Source organism: Carassius auratus, chromosome 22, assembly GCF_003368295.1.
Source record: "Carassius auratus strain Wakin chromosome 22, ASM336829v1, whole genome shotgun sequence".
Taxonomy (NCBI): Eukaryota; Metazoa; Chordata; class Actinopteri; order Cypriniformes; family Cyprinidae; genus Carassius; species Carassius auratus.
In genome coordinates this window covers 26828487-26847203 of record NC_039264.1, presented here as the reverse complement: position 1 = coordinate 26847203, position 18717 = coordinate 26828487, and the positions used below count along the sequence as shown (strand labels likewise).

The following is an 18717-nucleotide window of genomic DNA, read 5'->3' as shown; positions in this document are numbered from 1 at the left end:
TTCTGATGGATTGGGAAGAACCAACCAAAGAAAGGCCATGTCCAAATGAAAGTAAGTTTGATGGGTTGATGAGCAGAATCCAGAGATAGGGGTTCATCTAAGTGACGGTTACATATAAAGGGTTGCTGAAGATCCGTAGGGAATGTCAGAGTGGTAGTTAATTCTGATGGTTAGGTGAGCAGCATCCAGAATAGGTGATTTTTATAGTTCTTGTAATTTCTGATCAGTCAGTAAACAGAATCCAGAGTTGGGGCACGTCACTAGAGACCTTCTGGCAGCGGAAACCTTGAAAGTTAGCTCAAAATGGTGTAAGATCCTGACAGGCAGACAATAGGTAGTTCTGACTGAATGGAATTCATTGGAGGAGTTGCCTCAGAATGCTGAATGAATTCTGACAGGAAAGTGAGCAGCATCCAGAGTAGGGAAAGTTGTAGTAATGGTTCTTGCTAAAAAGATGGAGGGCATCCAGAGTAAGAGCATGTGAGTGTGGTATTTAAAGGATTAGTTCACTTCAAGAATAAACATTTCCTGGTAATTTACTTACCCCTATGTCATCCAAGATGTTAATGACTTTCTTTTTTCAGTCAAAAAGAAATTAAGGTTTTTGAGGAAAACATTCCAGGATTTTTCTCCATATAGACGTCAACAATTAACCAATGGGTTGAATGTCAAAATTTCAGTTTCAGTGCTGCTTCAAATGACTCTAAATGATCCCAGCTGAGGAATAAGTGTCTTATCTTGCAAAATGATCTGTCATTTTTTTTAATAAAATGCTAAATGTTTGTACTTTTAACCACAAATGCTCGTCTTGCACTAGCTCTAACATCCACGTCCACGACTTCAAGCATTACAAAGTCACATTGGAAAGGTCACAAGTGATGTATGCAAAAGTAATACCAAACTCAATCTTTTTTTTTGGGGGGGGGGCCGATGCCAGTTTTAACAAACACTTATTGGCTGATTCCGATACCGATAGTTGTCACTTCCTCTCTTATTTGAAATTTTGGCATTAAAATGGATAGCATTTTGATCATGTTTAGTTCAAAGTTCAAAAACACCTGCATTAAATGATACTAGCAATTGTATTGCTGAATCATCAAATAATTTCTAATGAACATGTATTTAATCAATTTAACTTTCAGCTGGCCTACATATATACAACAGAACAAAGATACATATTAAATAAACAGTGCTTTTTAGGTAGGTTTAACAGTTTCCAGGTACAGAAATAAAGTAAACAAATGTAAAATAACACTTCGCTGTATAAATTAAATACATACTAATCCTTCTTTATTGTAACAGACTTTATAATGATTAATCTTCTAATTTGTTTTTATATACATTTTTATATTTTTTGTCAATTTAAATATGTATGAAATCTCCTTCACTAAGCCAGGACTCCTTTTTGTACGTGTTTTCTAGTCTACAGAGCTATATGGGTAATGAAAGCATGCAGTTCTTTGGATTGAAAGTTTGTCAGTTTATTAAGCACCTGCTGAAAAGCATGAGATCTGTATATATTTGTTTACTGTTAGTTGTTATAAGTGTTTTGTGTAATTTGCTGTATGTTGATGATCACACAACTTCACACAGTTAATTAATAAACCATTGGTTTGTTATATCAGCCTTTTCCCTTGTATAGCCGATATTCTGATGGTTGTAAATTGAGGAAAAATCATCTGATACATCAGTGTATCCCTAGATAAGACATTTATTTCTTAGCTGGGATCATACAAAACCCTTTGAAACTGCTTTGAAGTTGCAATTTGGACCTTCAACTCGTTGAAGAAAAATCCTGGAATGTTTTTTTTTTTTTTCATTTTGACTGAAGAAATACAGACATGAACATCTTGGATGACATGTGGGTGAGTAAATTACCAGGACATTTGTATTCTGGAAGTGAACTAATCCTATAATTCTGATGGTTGGGTGAGCAGAATCCAGAATAGATGCATAATGTAGTGATGGTGATTCCCGATCAGTCAATCAACAGCATCCAGAGAAGGGGCACATCATCTGAGCCTTTCCCACAAGGGAAGATTTCAAGGTTAACTCAAAATGGTGTAACAGGAGTGTAATCTCGACAGGCAGACAGGGTAGTTGAGTTTGAATGAAAGTCATTGGAGAAGATGCCTCAATACACTGAACTGCTTCAGTGTTGAAACAGCTCATCACTTTGTAAATTGACTGCCTTGACAGCGTCTTCTACGCATTTGCCCTGACATAGTCATTTTGATGAAAGTTATATTTAGAACTTGCTACAGAAAATGGGTTGTTCTGTACGAGAAGTCATGGGAATGTTGTGACAGGTAGGATAATCGCCACTTCCCACTGATTTCTACAAACACTGTGGTCACAATAACAAACTTTTCCAAAAATTTCTTGGCAAGAAAGGTAATTTCTCTATTGTCTCACAGTACAGCTCACACAGAAGTCATTTTTAAAGCAGCTTTAGCTTTCTGTTTGCCAACTTAAACTGGAATTTGCGTGGACCTTAAACATGAGGAAATGTTTTGTCCTCACAGAAAATTCCTGATTTCTATTGTAAAGACTGAACAACGTTAAATATGACCACTACCTAAAACTGATGTAATGTGTGTAAGTTATCCATATTGACTCTTATTGATTTTTATGCGTTTTCCAACAACATAGGTTGCCATCTTCTCTTATGTCCTAGTGATGGATGTTGCATGTATTATTGTAATAAGTTGGTTAATTTTGATTGGTTGGTAAGCAGCACTGAGAGTAGGGGCACGTCATCTTGCAACGATCCTGAACGCTGTTGACTTATGACTGTCTAGCCAAGCCAAGGACAAAAACATAAAGAATCATTTGAGGGACAAATGAGCCTTCGAGATGCAACATCATTAAGAGCCACATGAAGCTTGTTGGGTACCAAGGCTGTAGAAGATGTGCCTGTTTTTCGCTTCAGTAAAGCCTATCAGCCGGAGTAAATGAAGATAAGCGAGGGCAGTTGTTGGTTTTGGCTGTCCTCTAGAATAAGTTAGAAAGCCTCGAAAAGGTACATTCCTCTCTGATGGCCTTTGATCACCATCCTAAATCATCTGTGTTGACCTAGACTAACGCCACTTTCTCCCTATCTCTAGCTATAGTTAGCCATCTCCTGTTTTTTTGTTTTCCACCACTTTCGTTGTCTCTTTATCACCCAGTCTAACCTATGGCTAGGCCTGAAGTCCCTGTCCTCGCCAGCTGACTTCAGTTTGATACGTCAAGACAGATCAATAGAGATTTGGACAACGGCCACTGGGCCAAGACACCACAGCTCCAGCCAACAACCCCCCTCCCATTGCCCTGAATAGCCCCTGTGGGGAGGAACTGGCTTGTGGGTGAATATATGTAGCCATCCTCGTGATCGAGAGGAGTGATGCTACCTACTATGCCTTGCTCTTCATGAGATGTATAGCAGAAGTAAGCAGAGAATGAAATGAGAATGATAGAGTGATGGTAATCTTTAATCACACTCGCTCTAGCTGAATGATGATTCGCACCACAGCACTTTAGATATCCTTTAAGTTACCATCCATGGCCTCTTCAATTTTGCTCTTTTTAACCTTTCTGTACCAAGCATCAGAACACCCCCAGCCCCCGTCTTCCCCAAAATATTGGCCTTTGTACTCTTGTGCTTAATCTTGCAGAAAAGACACAATTAAAATGTATTCAAACGCATTTCAGGGTTTAACAGTCAGGTTTCATCCTGCATTGTTCATTGGTTAGCGCTGAGATCAGCCGGCACTGGTGTAGATCGACCTCTGCTGAGTTTCAGAGACGTTTGCAATCTTGGAGCCAGTGCAGCGAGACGGTTGTTATTCCTGTCCTCCCTTCCCTCATGACACTTATTGTGCACGAATTATTGGTTCATTTAAAATGATTTAATGTCATTGTAATGTTACGCGTCTAAAAGACGTCATTGTTTTGGACTACTGATGTAAGTAATACAGCGTTTCAAAAATCCTGCCAATAGTTAACATAGTAATATAATGGACTTTGATGTTAATAAGGTTTCTTTAATTTTGAGTTGAAAATTATGCGTTACCATTGGGATATATACGTCAAGATGTTTTCAAGGGTGACTTGTAGCTTGCCACAACTCAAACTGCCAAAAGATACAATTTAATAGAAATTATATTTACGTATTTTGGGGTTCAAATTCAGTCCAGTTTCATCCTCCACTGTTCATCCATTAGTGCTGAGATCAGCTCACGCTGGTTTAGAATCGACCTCTACTGAGTTTCAGACACGGCCGCAATCCTGCGGCCTATGAGGCGAGACGGTTGTCATTTCTCTCCTCCCTTCCCTCATCACACGCTACATGGATATGAGTTATTTCTGCCACAATGGAGTCTGACAGCTGTGTTTTCTTCTTCTTCTCATTATGCTGGTCTTTTGTTCCCTCTCTCCACTCTAAATTGATCAAAGTAGCAATCAAGCATCGTAATATTTTTTTATAGTTCTTTTTGCCGCACCTCTGCAGGTGACAGAAACTATTACAACATTAACTAGATATAGATGTTTTTGGGGAACTTGTTCCGAGTAATTTTAGTGTCCTAAATTCACCACGAGAGACTGGAAGAGGAATGGGTTTGGCCTCTATCTGCGAGGACTCTTATGCGTGTACCAATCTTAGTACCCTGTAATATTTTCCAGCTTAGAACTTCAAGCTTTTAAAATACAGATGCTGAATCCTCTTTTCTGTGCTGTTCTTTATCAACCACCAAGACCAAATAAGGATTTTATTTCAGAGTTGTCTTCCCTTTTAGGGAACGTGGTACTGAATTATGACAAAGTTTTAGTGTTGGGAGATTTGTAGAAGATGGGGATGAAAATTGAAAAAAGATAAATTACTAATTTCTTATGAAATGCTTAGAGATTCTCTGTCAAAATTTCAAATGGCTCTAAGAAACGCTAGATTGAGGTACTTTGCAGATCTTCTTGAGAAAAATTTTCATAATCCTAGGGTTTTATGCAATTCCTTTTTTATTTGTTTTAAATCAAACATCAGATGTATGTAATACTATTAGTTATTGTTCTCATCTGGTGTTACTTTTGTCCAATTTTGAAGCCAATTTCTCTTTCAATCCTTGAGGATATTATACTCAGACTAAAGTCTACAACTTCTCCTCAAGATATTGTTCCGACCCATTTGTTAAAGCAAGCTTTAAATTCAGTTGGCCCCTTTTATAGTGTCTATAATTAATAAGAGTTTGTCTTCGGGGGTTGTGACTGACTACTGTAAACATGCAGTGGTCCAACTGCTTTTGAAAAAATCTAATTTGGAAAAGAGTGTGTTACAGTAGCTAATTTTAGACCAATCTCAAAACTTTTTTATTCTTGGCAAAAAAAAAAAAATGGAGAAGAGTGTTCTCACGCAACTTCAGTCATTTGTTCATGCAAATAAGATCAGTGAAGTGTTTCAATCAGGTTTTTAAAAAACTTCACAGCACTGAATCAGCTTTGCTGTGTGTTTTTAATTATATTTTTCTTGCAACTGATCTCGGAAATATTACTGTACTTTTACTTTTAGATCTGATGGAAGCATTTGATACGATTGACCATTAAATAATTATATCTTGTCTTGAAAAATCTGTGGGTATCTGTGTAAATGCCTTAAGATGGATAAAGTCATACTTTCAAAAAATAAGTTTTTTGGTCCACATGGGAGGGTTTGTATCGGCACTGGCTCCCATTTCTTGTGGTGTCCTGCAAGGCTCTATTTTAGCACCTTTTTTCTTTTCTCTGTATATGCTACCGTAAGGATTGAATTTGTATAAATATGCCGTTTCATTCTTATGTTGATGACACTCAGTTGTATTTGTTAACATGTTTTTCATTAGCCTTTGATCAGGGATTACTGCTGAGGTGTTATCGCTGTAGATATCGCATTGATGTTTTTTATGGTTATTTATTATTTGCCATTATATTCTTTTAATTGAATGTACTGTGGTCAACTTAGCTGGTTTATTAGGTGCTTTATAAATAATGTTGGAGTTGGAGATTAATGCCTTTCAGATTCAAAAGTCTTTGTTTCACAGACAAAAAGGCACTTCAGAAGATATCGTCAGTTTAGAGCTAAATACATACCCAGATGGTTTTGTTGAATTATATTTTAACAAGGGAGTTCAGTTGTGTTACAGTTTTAATTAGCGTTTTTACATGCAGGTATTTAGCATATGCTTTGAATTAAATCGCTTGTGTATTATTGTCTTTCGTAATTTAATTTCAGCAAAGTTTCCTTTATGAAAGTATCCATTTGTCAATTAGGATCCAGTAAGTGTTTTTTATGAGTCTGCTGATTAGAGAGAGATCAAACAGTAGATACACTTCATCTCATTTGCAATTAAATCACAAAATGTCGCATTAAGAACTTGTTGATCAAGAGTCACTAATAGTTGATATATTGCTTGTTCCCAGCAGAGACAGCAAGTGAATGTTTGGTTCTTTGCTTCAGATTTAACTTCTTCACATTCACAATCTTTCATCACTTGTCCTCCATCCTCATCCCTGAGTGCACGTTCAGTCTGTCGCAAAATTGATGCCTCCTTCATGAGCTTTCAGCCTCGCTCATCTATTTCCTAATTGTCACTTGTGGTTATTGATTGATGCCACTGCGTTAAATCCCTCATAGCATAAAATGCATTACCATTTAGTATTGTAAAGTATGTTGCAGTGTGTGGTTTGTGTGATTTGTGTAATTTGATTATGTATTTTCCATCCTGCTATAAGTACTGTCAAAGTTTGATCAGAAATCTTATTTTTCCTGCAGATGTCTTCCTAATTACTGCGAGCATGATGGAGAATGTTCTCAGTCCTGGAAAACGTTCTTCTGTGACTGTTCGGGAACAGGTTACACAGGAGCCACCTGTCATAACTGTGAGTCGACAACCATTAGTAAAGAAAAAACTATTTTTTTAAGAACCTTTTTTAAACTTACTTTTTAAACCTTTTAACTTTTTTTCAGCTCTTTTGAAGTTAATACTTGTTAAAAATGCAGAGCAACCAAATGCATTCTCTACAGTGCCAAATAAACAGTTTTCCTTCTTTGATGACACTAAATTTGAGTTGACTTGAGGATTATGTTGTTGTTTTTCTGGTCAGCCATCTTTGAACCCTCCTGCGAGGCCCACCGGCTCACAGGAAGTGCCTCAGGCTTTTTCTCAATCGATCCTGATGGAAGCGGACCACTCAAATCCACCATCGTCTACTGCAACATTACCGGTGAGACCTCTGTGGGATAAAAAATAAATAAAAACATGAGTGTTAACATGAATACTGCAAATGTAGGATTAAAATACATACTGTATATGCAGTTTTTTCAAGTTGTATGTGTTAAGAAAACAGATTTTCTTACAAACATACTGTATATGCAGTTTTTTCAAGTTGTATGTGTTAAGAAAACAGATTTCCTGTTCACAGCTAAGTTCGAACTTGCCACTTTATTTTTAAGGCCGTTTATAGTATTTTCTAGTACGTTTGGTTTGTTTGAAACTCATTGAATATTACAATAAGGTTTAATTTGCTGATGTTAGTTAAATAGATACTTCCCCCAAAATTAAAAATTTCATGTCGTTCCAAACTTGAATTAATTTCCGTCTTCTGCTGAGCATAAAAGAAAATATAAAGAAGACAAACAGTTGATGGTAGCCACTGACTTCCATAGTATTTTTTTTTCTTGAGTGTCTATTTACACTAAATAAAAATAGCCCGCTTTGTTAACAAAGGTTATTTAAACTAACTCCGTCCACCAGCGTGTCGTTGGGCTTGACAATTTTATAAAAACCATAATCAAGCAACACCTTCAGTTGTGTGGATGGTAAAACACATAGCGCAGTCTTTTTGACGCGATCGACTCAAGTTTGAATCCGCCTTTTGTAAAACTCGTTCTTATCCCTTTTCATATCTCATATCACATCAGAAAGACATTTATTTCCAATAAAAAGGAAGGAAATAATCCAAAAGTTGAAAATAAAGTATCGTGTAAAGTTAGAGGTAGATGTGCGGAGGTTTTTATTGTCCCAATAAAGCAGCATCCATTTATACATTTTTTATAAAAAATGATAATCTACACTCAATATGTTATTATTGCATACTGTTTTATAATGTACTCCAAAACATGGGTGTAGATATTTGCCACTATTGGCAATGAGAATTATAAATGGCAGAAAATATGACTATTTTTACAATATTGTAAATAAGTTCTATTTGTACTTAGTTGTTTCTTCTGTTGCTAAGAAAATATGTTAGGTCATTGCACACTAAGTCCGAAGTTTTCGCATGTTGAAAAATAAATACAACCTCACGTTGTGTCAATCACATTTACACACTGCCTAAAAACTATCGTCCATCATAAAAAACATTCGCATCAGGTTCAGTTTTCTGCTTTTTCGCATCCTTAGCAAGCATTTTGATAGGAAAGGATGACGAATACGAGAAAAAAACTGAAAAACGCATACAAAAATTTCAGACTCAGTGAGAAATTACCTTTACACTTAATACAAATAGCCACTGCCTCAAGGGTGATTTGACTTTCAGCCTCCACATCCTGGTCAAAAAGCTTCCTTAAAAGTTCTTGTCGGAAGTATTTTGTCAGATTATTTACTTTTTTAAATATACAGAGCTGTCGGGTTGTGAAGGCAGTTTTCTGCCAGGGGAAATCTGTTTGAATCAACACCGATGCGAAGTCATTAATCAGAGCTTGAACTTGTCCAATAGCTGATGAATGTTTCGCTGTCTGCCAGGGCTGTCAGGGTCCCAGGGTGCAGAACAACGGGTCTGTCCGGGGGAAACCGCGGTCGGGCCCATTTTGCTGGACCTTTATACACGCTGCTGTATTCTGTGAAATATTACTCATCTCCTTCAGAATTGTGATAAAGCGTCGCTCTCTTACACACACATTCGCTGGTTCGGGATCCACTAGAATAAAGTGCCATTGACTTCGGCCAACCTCAATTAGAAATGCCGCATGAAATGTAAATTACTGTTCGCTTGGCATACGCAGACTTAAGTGCCTGCTGGCTGAGTAAACATGACCCCCCCGCTGAGGTGTTTGCTGGATAAATGAAAGCTGACGTCAAAGGTGTAGCGAAAATTGGCCTTAAGTCTGGGTTGGAGGAGACTTGCTAATTGAAGTCGCGCTCTTTTCTCATTAAAGTTTGTGTACGTTATTATCTGGATTACAGCTTGCTTTTGTGATTGAAAGAACTGAGGAGGTGTGAAGTACTATGAATTCAGTTTAGTGTGGGATAGGCTTTGATAGTGCAGAAAATGGGCGATGTGCTGCATACTACATTCTACAGTACGCTGACTGCAAAAATAACATTTTCAGTTAGCGTTGAAATGCATATGTATTATTTCAGAATTCGAAACAGGTTTTTTCGTATTTTCCAGATGATAAGGTTTGGACCGTAGTGAATCACAACAGCACAGAGATGGTGAGGGTTCAAGGGTCGTCGCTTCAGAAGCCCCACGTGATGAAGTTCAACTACAGCGCGTCTCTGGAACAGCTGCGGACGCTCGTGGGCAAGTCTGAACAGTGTCAGCAGGAAGTCGTTTATCTCTGCAGGAAGTCCCGCCTCTTCAACACATGGGGTGGGTATTGAACAACTTCAGCACAGTTGGTTTTTGCTTTATATAATATTATACAGTATATTGATATATAAATAATATATTCATCTACATTTAGTAATTATGTACATTTTGATGGAATTGTTTTATATTTGTATGTATAATTTTAAATGTATCAGATGCTTTTATTCAAGGCACCTTTCATATTTACTATTTATTAATATTATTGTTATTATTGTGGTTTTGCTCTCTTCATTTAAGTCAGTATAAAAAGTTATGTTAAAGTTCTTTATTATTTGACAATATTAAGTAAAATACAGTATTATTTTATTATTATTTATATTTATTTTTTCTAATATTTAGCTTTTTTAGTAATAAAGTTTTTAGTAATATTGTTATGTGCTTTTGTCTTTCTATTACTCATTAGATTACATTTATTTTTAGTATTTTTTTCAGTTAATCATTTTAGCTTACTACTTTTTATTTGATTTTATTTTATTTGGGTTTCATTCATTTATATTTCAGTTTTAGTTTTTATTTCAAATTAAATTTAGTTTTTCTATTCGGTTAATCATTTGTGTGCTTTAACTTAAACGTATGTTAGTTGCCAAAATAACACTTATAATTTCTATTTAAAGTTTTTAATCCAATATTTATTTCAGCTTTATTCCAGTCAAATATGTTTAGCAGTTTTAGTTAACAATGAAAACCCTGATAATATATAACTTATAATAACTTATAATAATATATAATCATTGTTTAATGTTATAATGTTTAATGACTTATTAATGCAACAATGAAAGTTATAGTGTTATTTGATAATTGTCGATACTTTGTTCGTATTAAACTCAGTCACTGATCACTGTTCACTGTCCGAACAGTTCCTCTGCGTATGTTCCAAGTCATTTTTCTTGATTAAAACGTCTTGGCCCATTGGATAATTTACCTAAAGTGGAATTTGTTCAGATCTATAATCTGACTTGACCCCAATCTAATTACAATATTAATTGATGGGAAATGGAGACATTTATAAACTAGCCAGTCCTTGAAATTGTTCATCAGTTTGTGCCGGGCAGAGAGATATTTGCATAATGAGATTTGAAGTTGGGTGCCGTTCTTGCGCTCTGGTGGCTGTAGAGCAAAGGAACAACGGTTGGCCTGATTTTTCCTGGGGGGATATTGAGTAGAAAGGCTAAACCTGTTATTAATGGTGCCTGGATCTTGTGGGAATATCTCCATTGACTGGACTCTTATCAGATCTCTTAACCTCAGAGGAACAGAGGAATCCAAAGACCTCCAGCTCTTACTTATTACATGCAGTTATCAACTGTATTTTTAAGATGATTATTATTGGCATTGTTTTGTTTTGTTTAAAAAAAGGATATTATTATTATTATTATTATTATTATTATTATTATTATTAGTAGTAGTAGTAGTATTATTATTATTATTATTAATGATATTATTATTATTATTATTATTATTATTATTATTGGCATTTGGCAAAATTTCTGCTGAAATATAAGTATTTTAATAGTTATCTAAATTAAGATATAGTATAAAAAAATACATTATGTAATATTTAAGTTATTCTAATTAAGGTTATTTATTAAATTACTGAATATTTTATAGGATGTAATAGCATTAAAATATAAAAATGATGTATGCCATATATTATTATTATTATTAGTTTTTTATTATTAATATTATCATTATAATTTTTTAATAAATATATTTTATTTGTTTAATTATTAATTTACAAATTTATAATAATAATAATTATTATTGTAATTATTATTAGTTGTAGTAGTAGTAATTTTTACATCATTACACTATCTTATTATTAATGTAAAAATAAATTAATTTATACTTTTATATTCACATAATATTAAATTGATATAAAAATAAACATTTTAAATGTAAAGGTATTAAAGGTCAAATATTGTATAGGATATAATAGCATAAAATATAAACATGTAAGTGTGAGTAATTAATAAAATATCTTTTGGCAAACTATGTTTATCAGCCATAGCACAAAAATAGTCATTGACTGTCAGTATTAACCTTCTATACTGGCACATCCCTAAGGCGTTTTTTTTATCATCAAGCAGTGTTAGATGTCAGTGGCGAAATAAAGAAATGTGTTGTCTGAAATGTGTTTGCTCCAGATGGAACGCCCTTGTCCTGGTGGCTGGACCGGGCAGGAGAGAGAAGGACGTACTGGGGTGGATTTCTCCCCGGGGTGCAGCAGTGCGCCTGCAGTCTGGATGAAAACTGCATCGATATGAACCACTTCTGCAACTGTGACGCTGACCGCAGCTCATGGTGCGAGCCTTCACTGTTTGCCCGTTTCTACACTGGTGCTCTTTCATTTTAGATTTTGTGTTGTTTGTTTGTACTGTATCTGTTAAATATCTTCTCAGCATATGTTGACGGTATCAAGAGCTGCAGATAGTGAGAGCAGCCGGGTAAACACAGCTAATGTTTGCTTGTGAACAGGGAGAATGACACAGGAGTGCTGTCCTACAAAGACCACTTACCAGTAACCGAGATCTTGGTAGGAGACACAAACCGAAGCGGGTCCGAAGCCGTTTACAGAGTGGGATCTCTGCACTGCTACGGGGACAGTACGTAAGCATACATATCTCATCTGTTCACACTTTAGAAATGCGAGTGAACTGTAACACAATAGATGGGAGCATGTTTGTTTCTGGTGTGATGAAAGCACACTGAAAGTTTTACAGATTTTACTAAAAAAAGGATTCATCTTTTTTTCTTTTTTTCTTTGAAACCAGATGTAATTAGCACATTTAGAAACTTATCTTTACTTTTTCTACTTGTGTAGTTACAGTGTTAATTCAGTTTGATTATTTCTGTCAGTGTAAGAAAATAATCATGTTTATAATCATGTTTGACTTTTAGCATGCCACGCATTCAGTTCCCTTTCAAGTGAATTTGTTACTTTTACATTTATGAGTCTGACAGATACTTTCATCCAAAATGACTTGCATTGCAAGCTATAATTTTATCCTTGCTTATCCTGGGAATCAAATTCATGATCTTCTCATTGCCTTCTACTGTTTGAGCAACAGTTGTTTCTGTTAGTTTAATAAATGGATTAATCATGCTCTAACTTTTTTTGTGTGCATTTTTTAAGTTAAATTGTGCATTTTTAACACATTAGCCCAGGTGTTAATGCATTCATTTTATCAGCTTTAAAACTGTGTAAAGTAAATCTAAAACTTGGAGTCAGATCTAGTCTTCACTTACACAGTCTATCACATCTTAGCTATAAAAGAGTGATATAATTTCTGACAAGACTCCTCAAATTCCAGGTCATAATTAAGTCTTATTATAAGAATATTTTAATAAGACCTCTTTCCTCAGGGTTTCTGTGGAACGCCGCTTCCTTCTACCAGGAGTCGTCTTACCTGCACTTCTCAACACTTCAGGCCGAGCTCAGCGTCGACATCTCGCTCTATTTCAAAACCACGGCTCCCTCCGGAGTCTTCCTGGAAAATTTGGGCACAAAAGACTTCATTAGAGTGGAGCTCAGTGGTGAGTCCCCTTATATTGAGAACTAGACTTTCAAAAAAGTCAAATAACTAACTTTTCAAATGAAGAGTTAAGAATGTATTATTTTTAATATGACATATGACCATATTTATATTTTACTATTTTATTTCTTAACATACTTAATTATGTCTTTTTTTTTTCCATGAAATATGATCTGGACATGTTCCCTCACAGGTTTTGTGACCTTCAACCAATCTGTCTATAACACTTTATTAACGCAAATGTGGAATTAAAATGGTAAAAGCCCCTCATATTCATGCCGTGTCATTAGTATTTGCAGCAAAGAGGAGAGGACGTAGCCAGTTTGAGTGGAAAGAGCAGTTTTAGTGAAACCATCAGCTGTGTAATTACTGTACACAGTTCGCTGAGGCTGTTCATCTTCATCATACTGCCTGCCTTCATATTTTTTTATATATATATATTTTCCCCCAAGATTAAGGATAATTTTTTCACCAAGACTTGCCAAAATACATTGGCTCCATGTGAACACGTTAGTTGCATTACAACGAGGTGTTGTTCCATCTCAAACTGGACATTGACTTGATTCAAAGAACAACTTTGTTTTTGAATATAAAAAAAAAAAATTGTATTAGGGGTGCACGATAAATATCGGCCGATAATTAATGCGCATCTTTACCACTTATTCGAGAACCGGCTTTACTGACGAAATGCGCATTCATTATCGGCCGATATTTATCTTGCACCACTAATTAGTATCTAATAAATTATATACACAAATTCCTGTTGCGTATGTAGTGATTTGTGTGTTTTGTTCCGAATCCCGCAGCACCCTCTGTCGTGACGTTCACGTTTGATGTGGGAAACGGGCCGGTGGTTCTGACGGTAAAGTCTCACGTGCCGCTGAACGACAAACAGTGGCATTATGTCCGAGCCGAGAGGAATGTGAAGGAGGCGTCGCTGCAGGTGGACCAGCTGCCCTTGCGTTTCCTGGAGGCCCCGTCTGAAGGCCACACCCACCTTCAGCTCAACAGCCAGCTGTTCATTGGTAGGCACCGCCTTGAGTGACAGCTCTGTGCCAGGGGGGAGTAAGAAAATAATATCCCTGTACCTCTACACAGATGCTGCTTATAGTGTTTACATGCTAATTACTTCAATAAAATCAGCGCTAACAAAGATTTCTGTTTATTTTGTGCTTTATTTAGGTATACTAGTGCTAACAAAGCTTCCTGTGTTTTGTGCTTAATTTTGATAAACTAGTGTTAACAAAAATGTTTGTCTTATTTTCGTGTAATTTTGTTGTACTAGCGCTAGAAAAGGTTCTTGTTATTTTTGCACAATTTAGGCGCTAACAAGCATTCTGCTGGTTGTACATTTAATTTTATTGTGTTAGCTACTAACAAAGCCTTCTGTTGTTTTTGGTCTTAATTTTGTTGTACTAGCCTCTAACAAAGCTTTTTGTCTTTTTTGTGCTTAAATTTGTAGCACTACTGCTAACAAAACTTTGTTTTTGTAGTAGTGTTAAAGAAGCTTCCTGCCTTTTTCCTGTCACTAACAAAGCTCTTATTTTAGCACTTAATTTTGTTGTATTTGTGCTAACAAAGCTTTCTGTCTTTTTGCTCTTAAATTTGTTGCACCGGTGCAAACAACACTTCCTTTTTAAAATAACTGCATTTTTGTCTGTGCAGGAGGCACAGCATCCAGACAGAGAGGATTTCTAGGGTGCATCAGGTCATTAAACATAAACGGGATGACACTTGACCTTGAGGAGCGGGCTAAAATGACCCCTGGAGTCAGTTCAGGGTGTCTGGGACACTGCAGCAGCCAAAACAGTTTGTGTCACAACAGGGGGAAATGTATCGAGAAGAGTAGTGGCTACGTTTGTGATTGCACACATTCGGCCTACGGAGGACCCAACTGCAAGAAAGGTACGTTAATATTGGCGATAATTCTTTTGCACTAATATTGAATTTGTTTATATTGGCACTTGGTTTCTAAAATATCGTTGGTCCACCACAACAATGTCGAAAAATATAGAACAATTTTTTTTTCTGTCAAAGGATTTTCTTAAAGCGCTGACTTTTCAAGTTGAGGGTGTGTGAGTGAAAGATTCTTGTTTGAAATGAATTGCTAAAATTCATAAAATGTTTTCATTGCTGATCTGTAGATTTAAAATTTCAGTTTGCATATTTGATGAAGAATAATGCTTTTTTTAGCCAAACCCTGTTGAGAAAAAAAAAGCATGTGCTGGTTAGGTATGTTTTGAAGCATGGCTGCTCGTTTGAGCTGGTGTAAGCTGGTCCTTAGCTGGTTATGTCCTGGTCCTAAGCTGGACATACATTAAGCAATTAGATCCTACTCATTCCCAGCTTAGGACCAGCACATTACCAGTTTAAAACAGCTCATGACCAGCTTAAACCAGCTCAAACCAGCTCAAACCAGCAGCCATGTTTCAAAACATACCAAACCAGCATATACTGTTTTTGATTTATTTATTTTTTTCAACAGGGCAAGTTTGTTTCGCAAAATTATTCTCTTAAAATTTCCCCCACAAAATATGTAAATTATTAAGTAAAGAAAAATAATTTGCCATAAAAAAATAATAATAATTAAACTTCCAGTTATAATATCTTAAAAACAGGTTGCTCAGTATTTAATATCATACCAATACACAATAAAATGTCTTAAACAGGTGAGATATTCATAACTAAAATAAGATGCTAACTGGCCGATGCTTGACCAACATATCTGTTTTCTGACTGACATAGAAGTTTTTAGATTTTCTTGCAATTCAAGGCAAAAGTCCCTCATCAAAAACAGTTTGTTTCAACTTTGTTATCCTCCTAACTCCTCTACTAAAAATCAAAGAGCGTTCCAGAAGGAGGACATTTAAGAGCTCGGCAGCCTTAATTTCTGAAGACTGCGTTGCGCCGGCAGATTGCACCTGATCAAAGCTGAGCTGGATAAAACATGAGGTATTCAGTGCAGTTCTGCTATTCTCTGTCTGGCTTGAGTCCATGACCGTGAACCGCAGTTGTTTGGATGAATTTCGCTCAAAGGGTTGCAACTTGACCAATCCCAGCGGACCCTCCCTGCCCATCACGCTCAATGCTAAACCTCTCTGCTGTCAATACGGCCTTTATCACATTTGATCCTCTGATATGCCAGACAGCTGAGCTATTCAACACTCAGTGAATGAGACGGCATTCTTGGCTTTGCGTTTTCTTTATTGGACTCCAGAGGGATGGTGTTTCTATTCTGATAATATTATGAGTAAATGAACACTATGAGATGCCCAGGGGTCGATTTCAGTCCAGGCATAATTTTGCATTAATTTAAACTTTAAACGATTCATTTCCTCAGCATTTTCCACTCTGTCCATTCAGAGCTGTGTCCTTGGTGTTCGGCAGTGCATTACTATGCTGATAGGGAAACAAAAACAAGGCCAGTCGCCGTCAATGATCTGCCCACAAGCGTTTGCACCAACATTTTCACGCTTTTGTTTTTTCTTCCTTTCCAGAAGTTTCCGTGTCCTTTGAAAGCGGGTCCTCGGTGACCTACACCTTCCAGGAACCGTTTTCCGTGATGCGCAACCACAGTCATCAGTCCTCAGCTATCTTTGCCCAAAGCAGCAATTCACGAGAGAGCATCACCTTCAGTTTCCTCACTACTCAAATGCCTGCCATGCTTCTGACAGTCAATACCTATCATCAACAGTACATGGCCATTATTTTGGCTCACAATGGTACTAAGATAATATTGCTGTTTTTGTTTTCTGGTTTCTTTATTGTTTTTTTGTTTTTTTAACTGCTATATGGGTGAATCTCTCAAAACTTTTTTATAATATTTTAGTCATACTGTATACCATCCCATATTTTTATTTTTTTATCATTACATTATTCATGCAATTTGATTACATTCAAACTGTCAGTAGATGATTGCAACAATGATGGTGATGATTGGAGAGGAGCATTCTTTTCTGTTTTTCTCATATTTCAAAACAGCGGTCAAGCTAGCAATTACCCTCATCAGTGGGGAAGGAAATTAGCCATCCAATGTGCTGTGCTGACTTGATTTTGTCTAACGTGTCTCAAATCGCCTGCGTTTCTTGTGTCTCATTGGTGTCCCGCAGGGAGTTTGCAGATTTGGTATCGGCTGAACAGAGATAAAGGGCCTGACGTCTTTACACCAACATCCCATAATTTGGCCAATGGAGAGCTCCACAGAGTCCAGGTCCATAGAGAAGGAAGGGACATGTATGTCCAGGTAAGTTTTGCATATATTTCTAAGCAAAACAAATTTAAGCCAGTTCTTTGGCAGTTACTAACCTTTTCAATTGATATTTGCCACAGTTATGTGTCAACATTATAATAAATCATTGGTCTTTATTCATGAAACATGAGTAGAACAAATTTCTTAATTGTTTGCCGAACCTAACCAAAGCAACATACTTAAAAATGTTTTTATCAAGAAATTTAAAGATGTATGTTGCAGGCATGCAACAATTTACATAAGTATTGCCCAGAAATTAAATTAAAGATGTGTGTTGCTTTCATACAACAATTTATGTACAAATATTTTCATGAAAAAATGTACACTGAAATTCGATTAAAGATATTATTTACATATGAATAGTTTTATGAACTAATTATACAGCTATTCAGCGTCATTCACATGCATGCAACAATTTACATACGAATAGTTTTCCAAAAAGATTACACAGAACTTCAGTCAAAGAAAGAATTTTTTTTTTATTTTGTGACACATTTTTAAATTTTGCTAACATTTTAATGTATAGGCCACATTTTTGTGACAAATTATGTAAAACTGGTTTTATATATAATATGCATAATGTGTGTGTGTTACACTTTTCATAAGAATGGTCCTCAAACACATTATATTCTTGAGACAGTTTACATACGAATGGTTTAACCAAATAAATTACATAGAAATGTAATGAATGCATCAGTTTTTAATAATAATGGTTTTACAAACAATTTACAAAGAAATTTTGTGTTTCATAATTCACTTCCATTGTTGCAGAGGGAAAGTTGAAGCATCATTAATCGCATTCCTCTCTATTGATTTAGATCAGATTTGTTTTCAGTCTGAGTTAAATAAAGTACCCTGATGTGCATGGCTGATGATACATTGAAGTTTTGTACCCTGGTAGCAGAGACTTCATGAGCAGTGCTTAAACTCAAGGATGTCATCAGTATTCTTCACGCAGTGTTGCAGATTAACACATGGCGGCTTTTGTCTCACACCAATAAAATATTTGTAGAATCTCGCGAATGTCACGCCACATCTCTCTCTCTTTCTCTCTGTATCCTTCTCCTTCTTAGATTGATAAAGATACCAATCTGAAATACAGCCTGTCCACGGACAAAGAGTTGATCACGATAAGATCTTTGACATTGGGGAAAGTCACAGGTAGGAGGTTTAATTAAACTCCATGATTAAAGCTGTGGGTGTGTGAGCTTGGGCTTAACTGACTAATTCACCACACCGAGCCACCTTGAGATAGTCTGATGGGCAAGAAGCCATTTTTTAGCACTACATACACTGGTTTGCTTAAGTTTAGCACTATTTGTTCGTCAAATA

At 36.1% G+C, this 18717-nt stretch overlaps 1 protein-coding gene across 1 annotated transcript in view; it reads left to right on the top strand.

The window, feature by feature from the left end:
* Positions 1 to 18717, top strand: part of LOC113040551 (contactin-associated protein-like 5) — a 65999-nt gene that overhangs the window by 43835 nt on the left and 3447 nt on the right. The window contains exons 13-23 of the mRNA XM_026198860.1: positions 6782 to 6888; positions 7114 to 7233; positions 9403 to 9603; positions 11748 to 11904; positions 12079 to 12206; positions 12967 to 13137; positions 13943 to 14161; positions 14802 to 15041; positions 16634 to 16858; positions 17246 to 17379; positions 18459 to 18546. Of these exons, the coding sequence (XP_026054645.1) occupies positions 6782 to 6888; positions 7114 to 7233; positions 9403 to 9603; positions 11748 to 11904; positions 12079 to 12206; positions 12967 to 13137; positions 13943 to 14161; positions 14802 to 15041; positions 16634 to 16858; positions 17246 to 17379; positions 18459 to 18546 (1790 nt within the window). The remainder of the gene's footprint in view (positions 1 to 6781; positions 6889 to 7113; positions 7234 to 9402; positions 9604 to 11747; positions 11905 to 12078; positions 12207 to 12966; positions 13138 to 13942; positions 14162 to 14801; positions 15042 to 16633; positions 16859 to 17245; positions 17380 to 18458; positions 18547 to 18717) is intronic.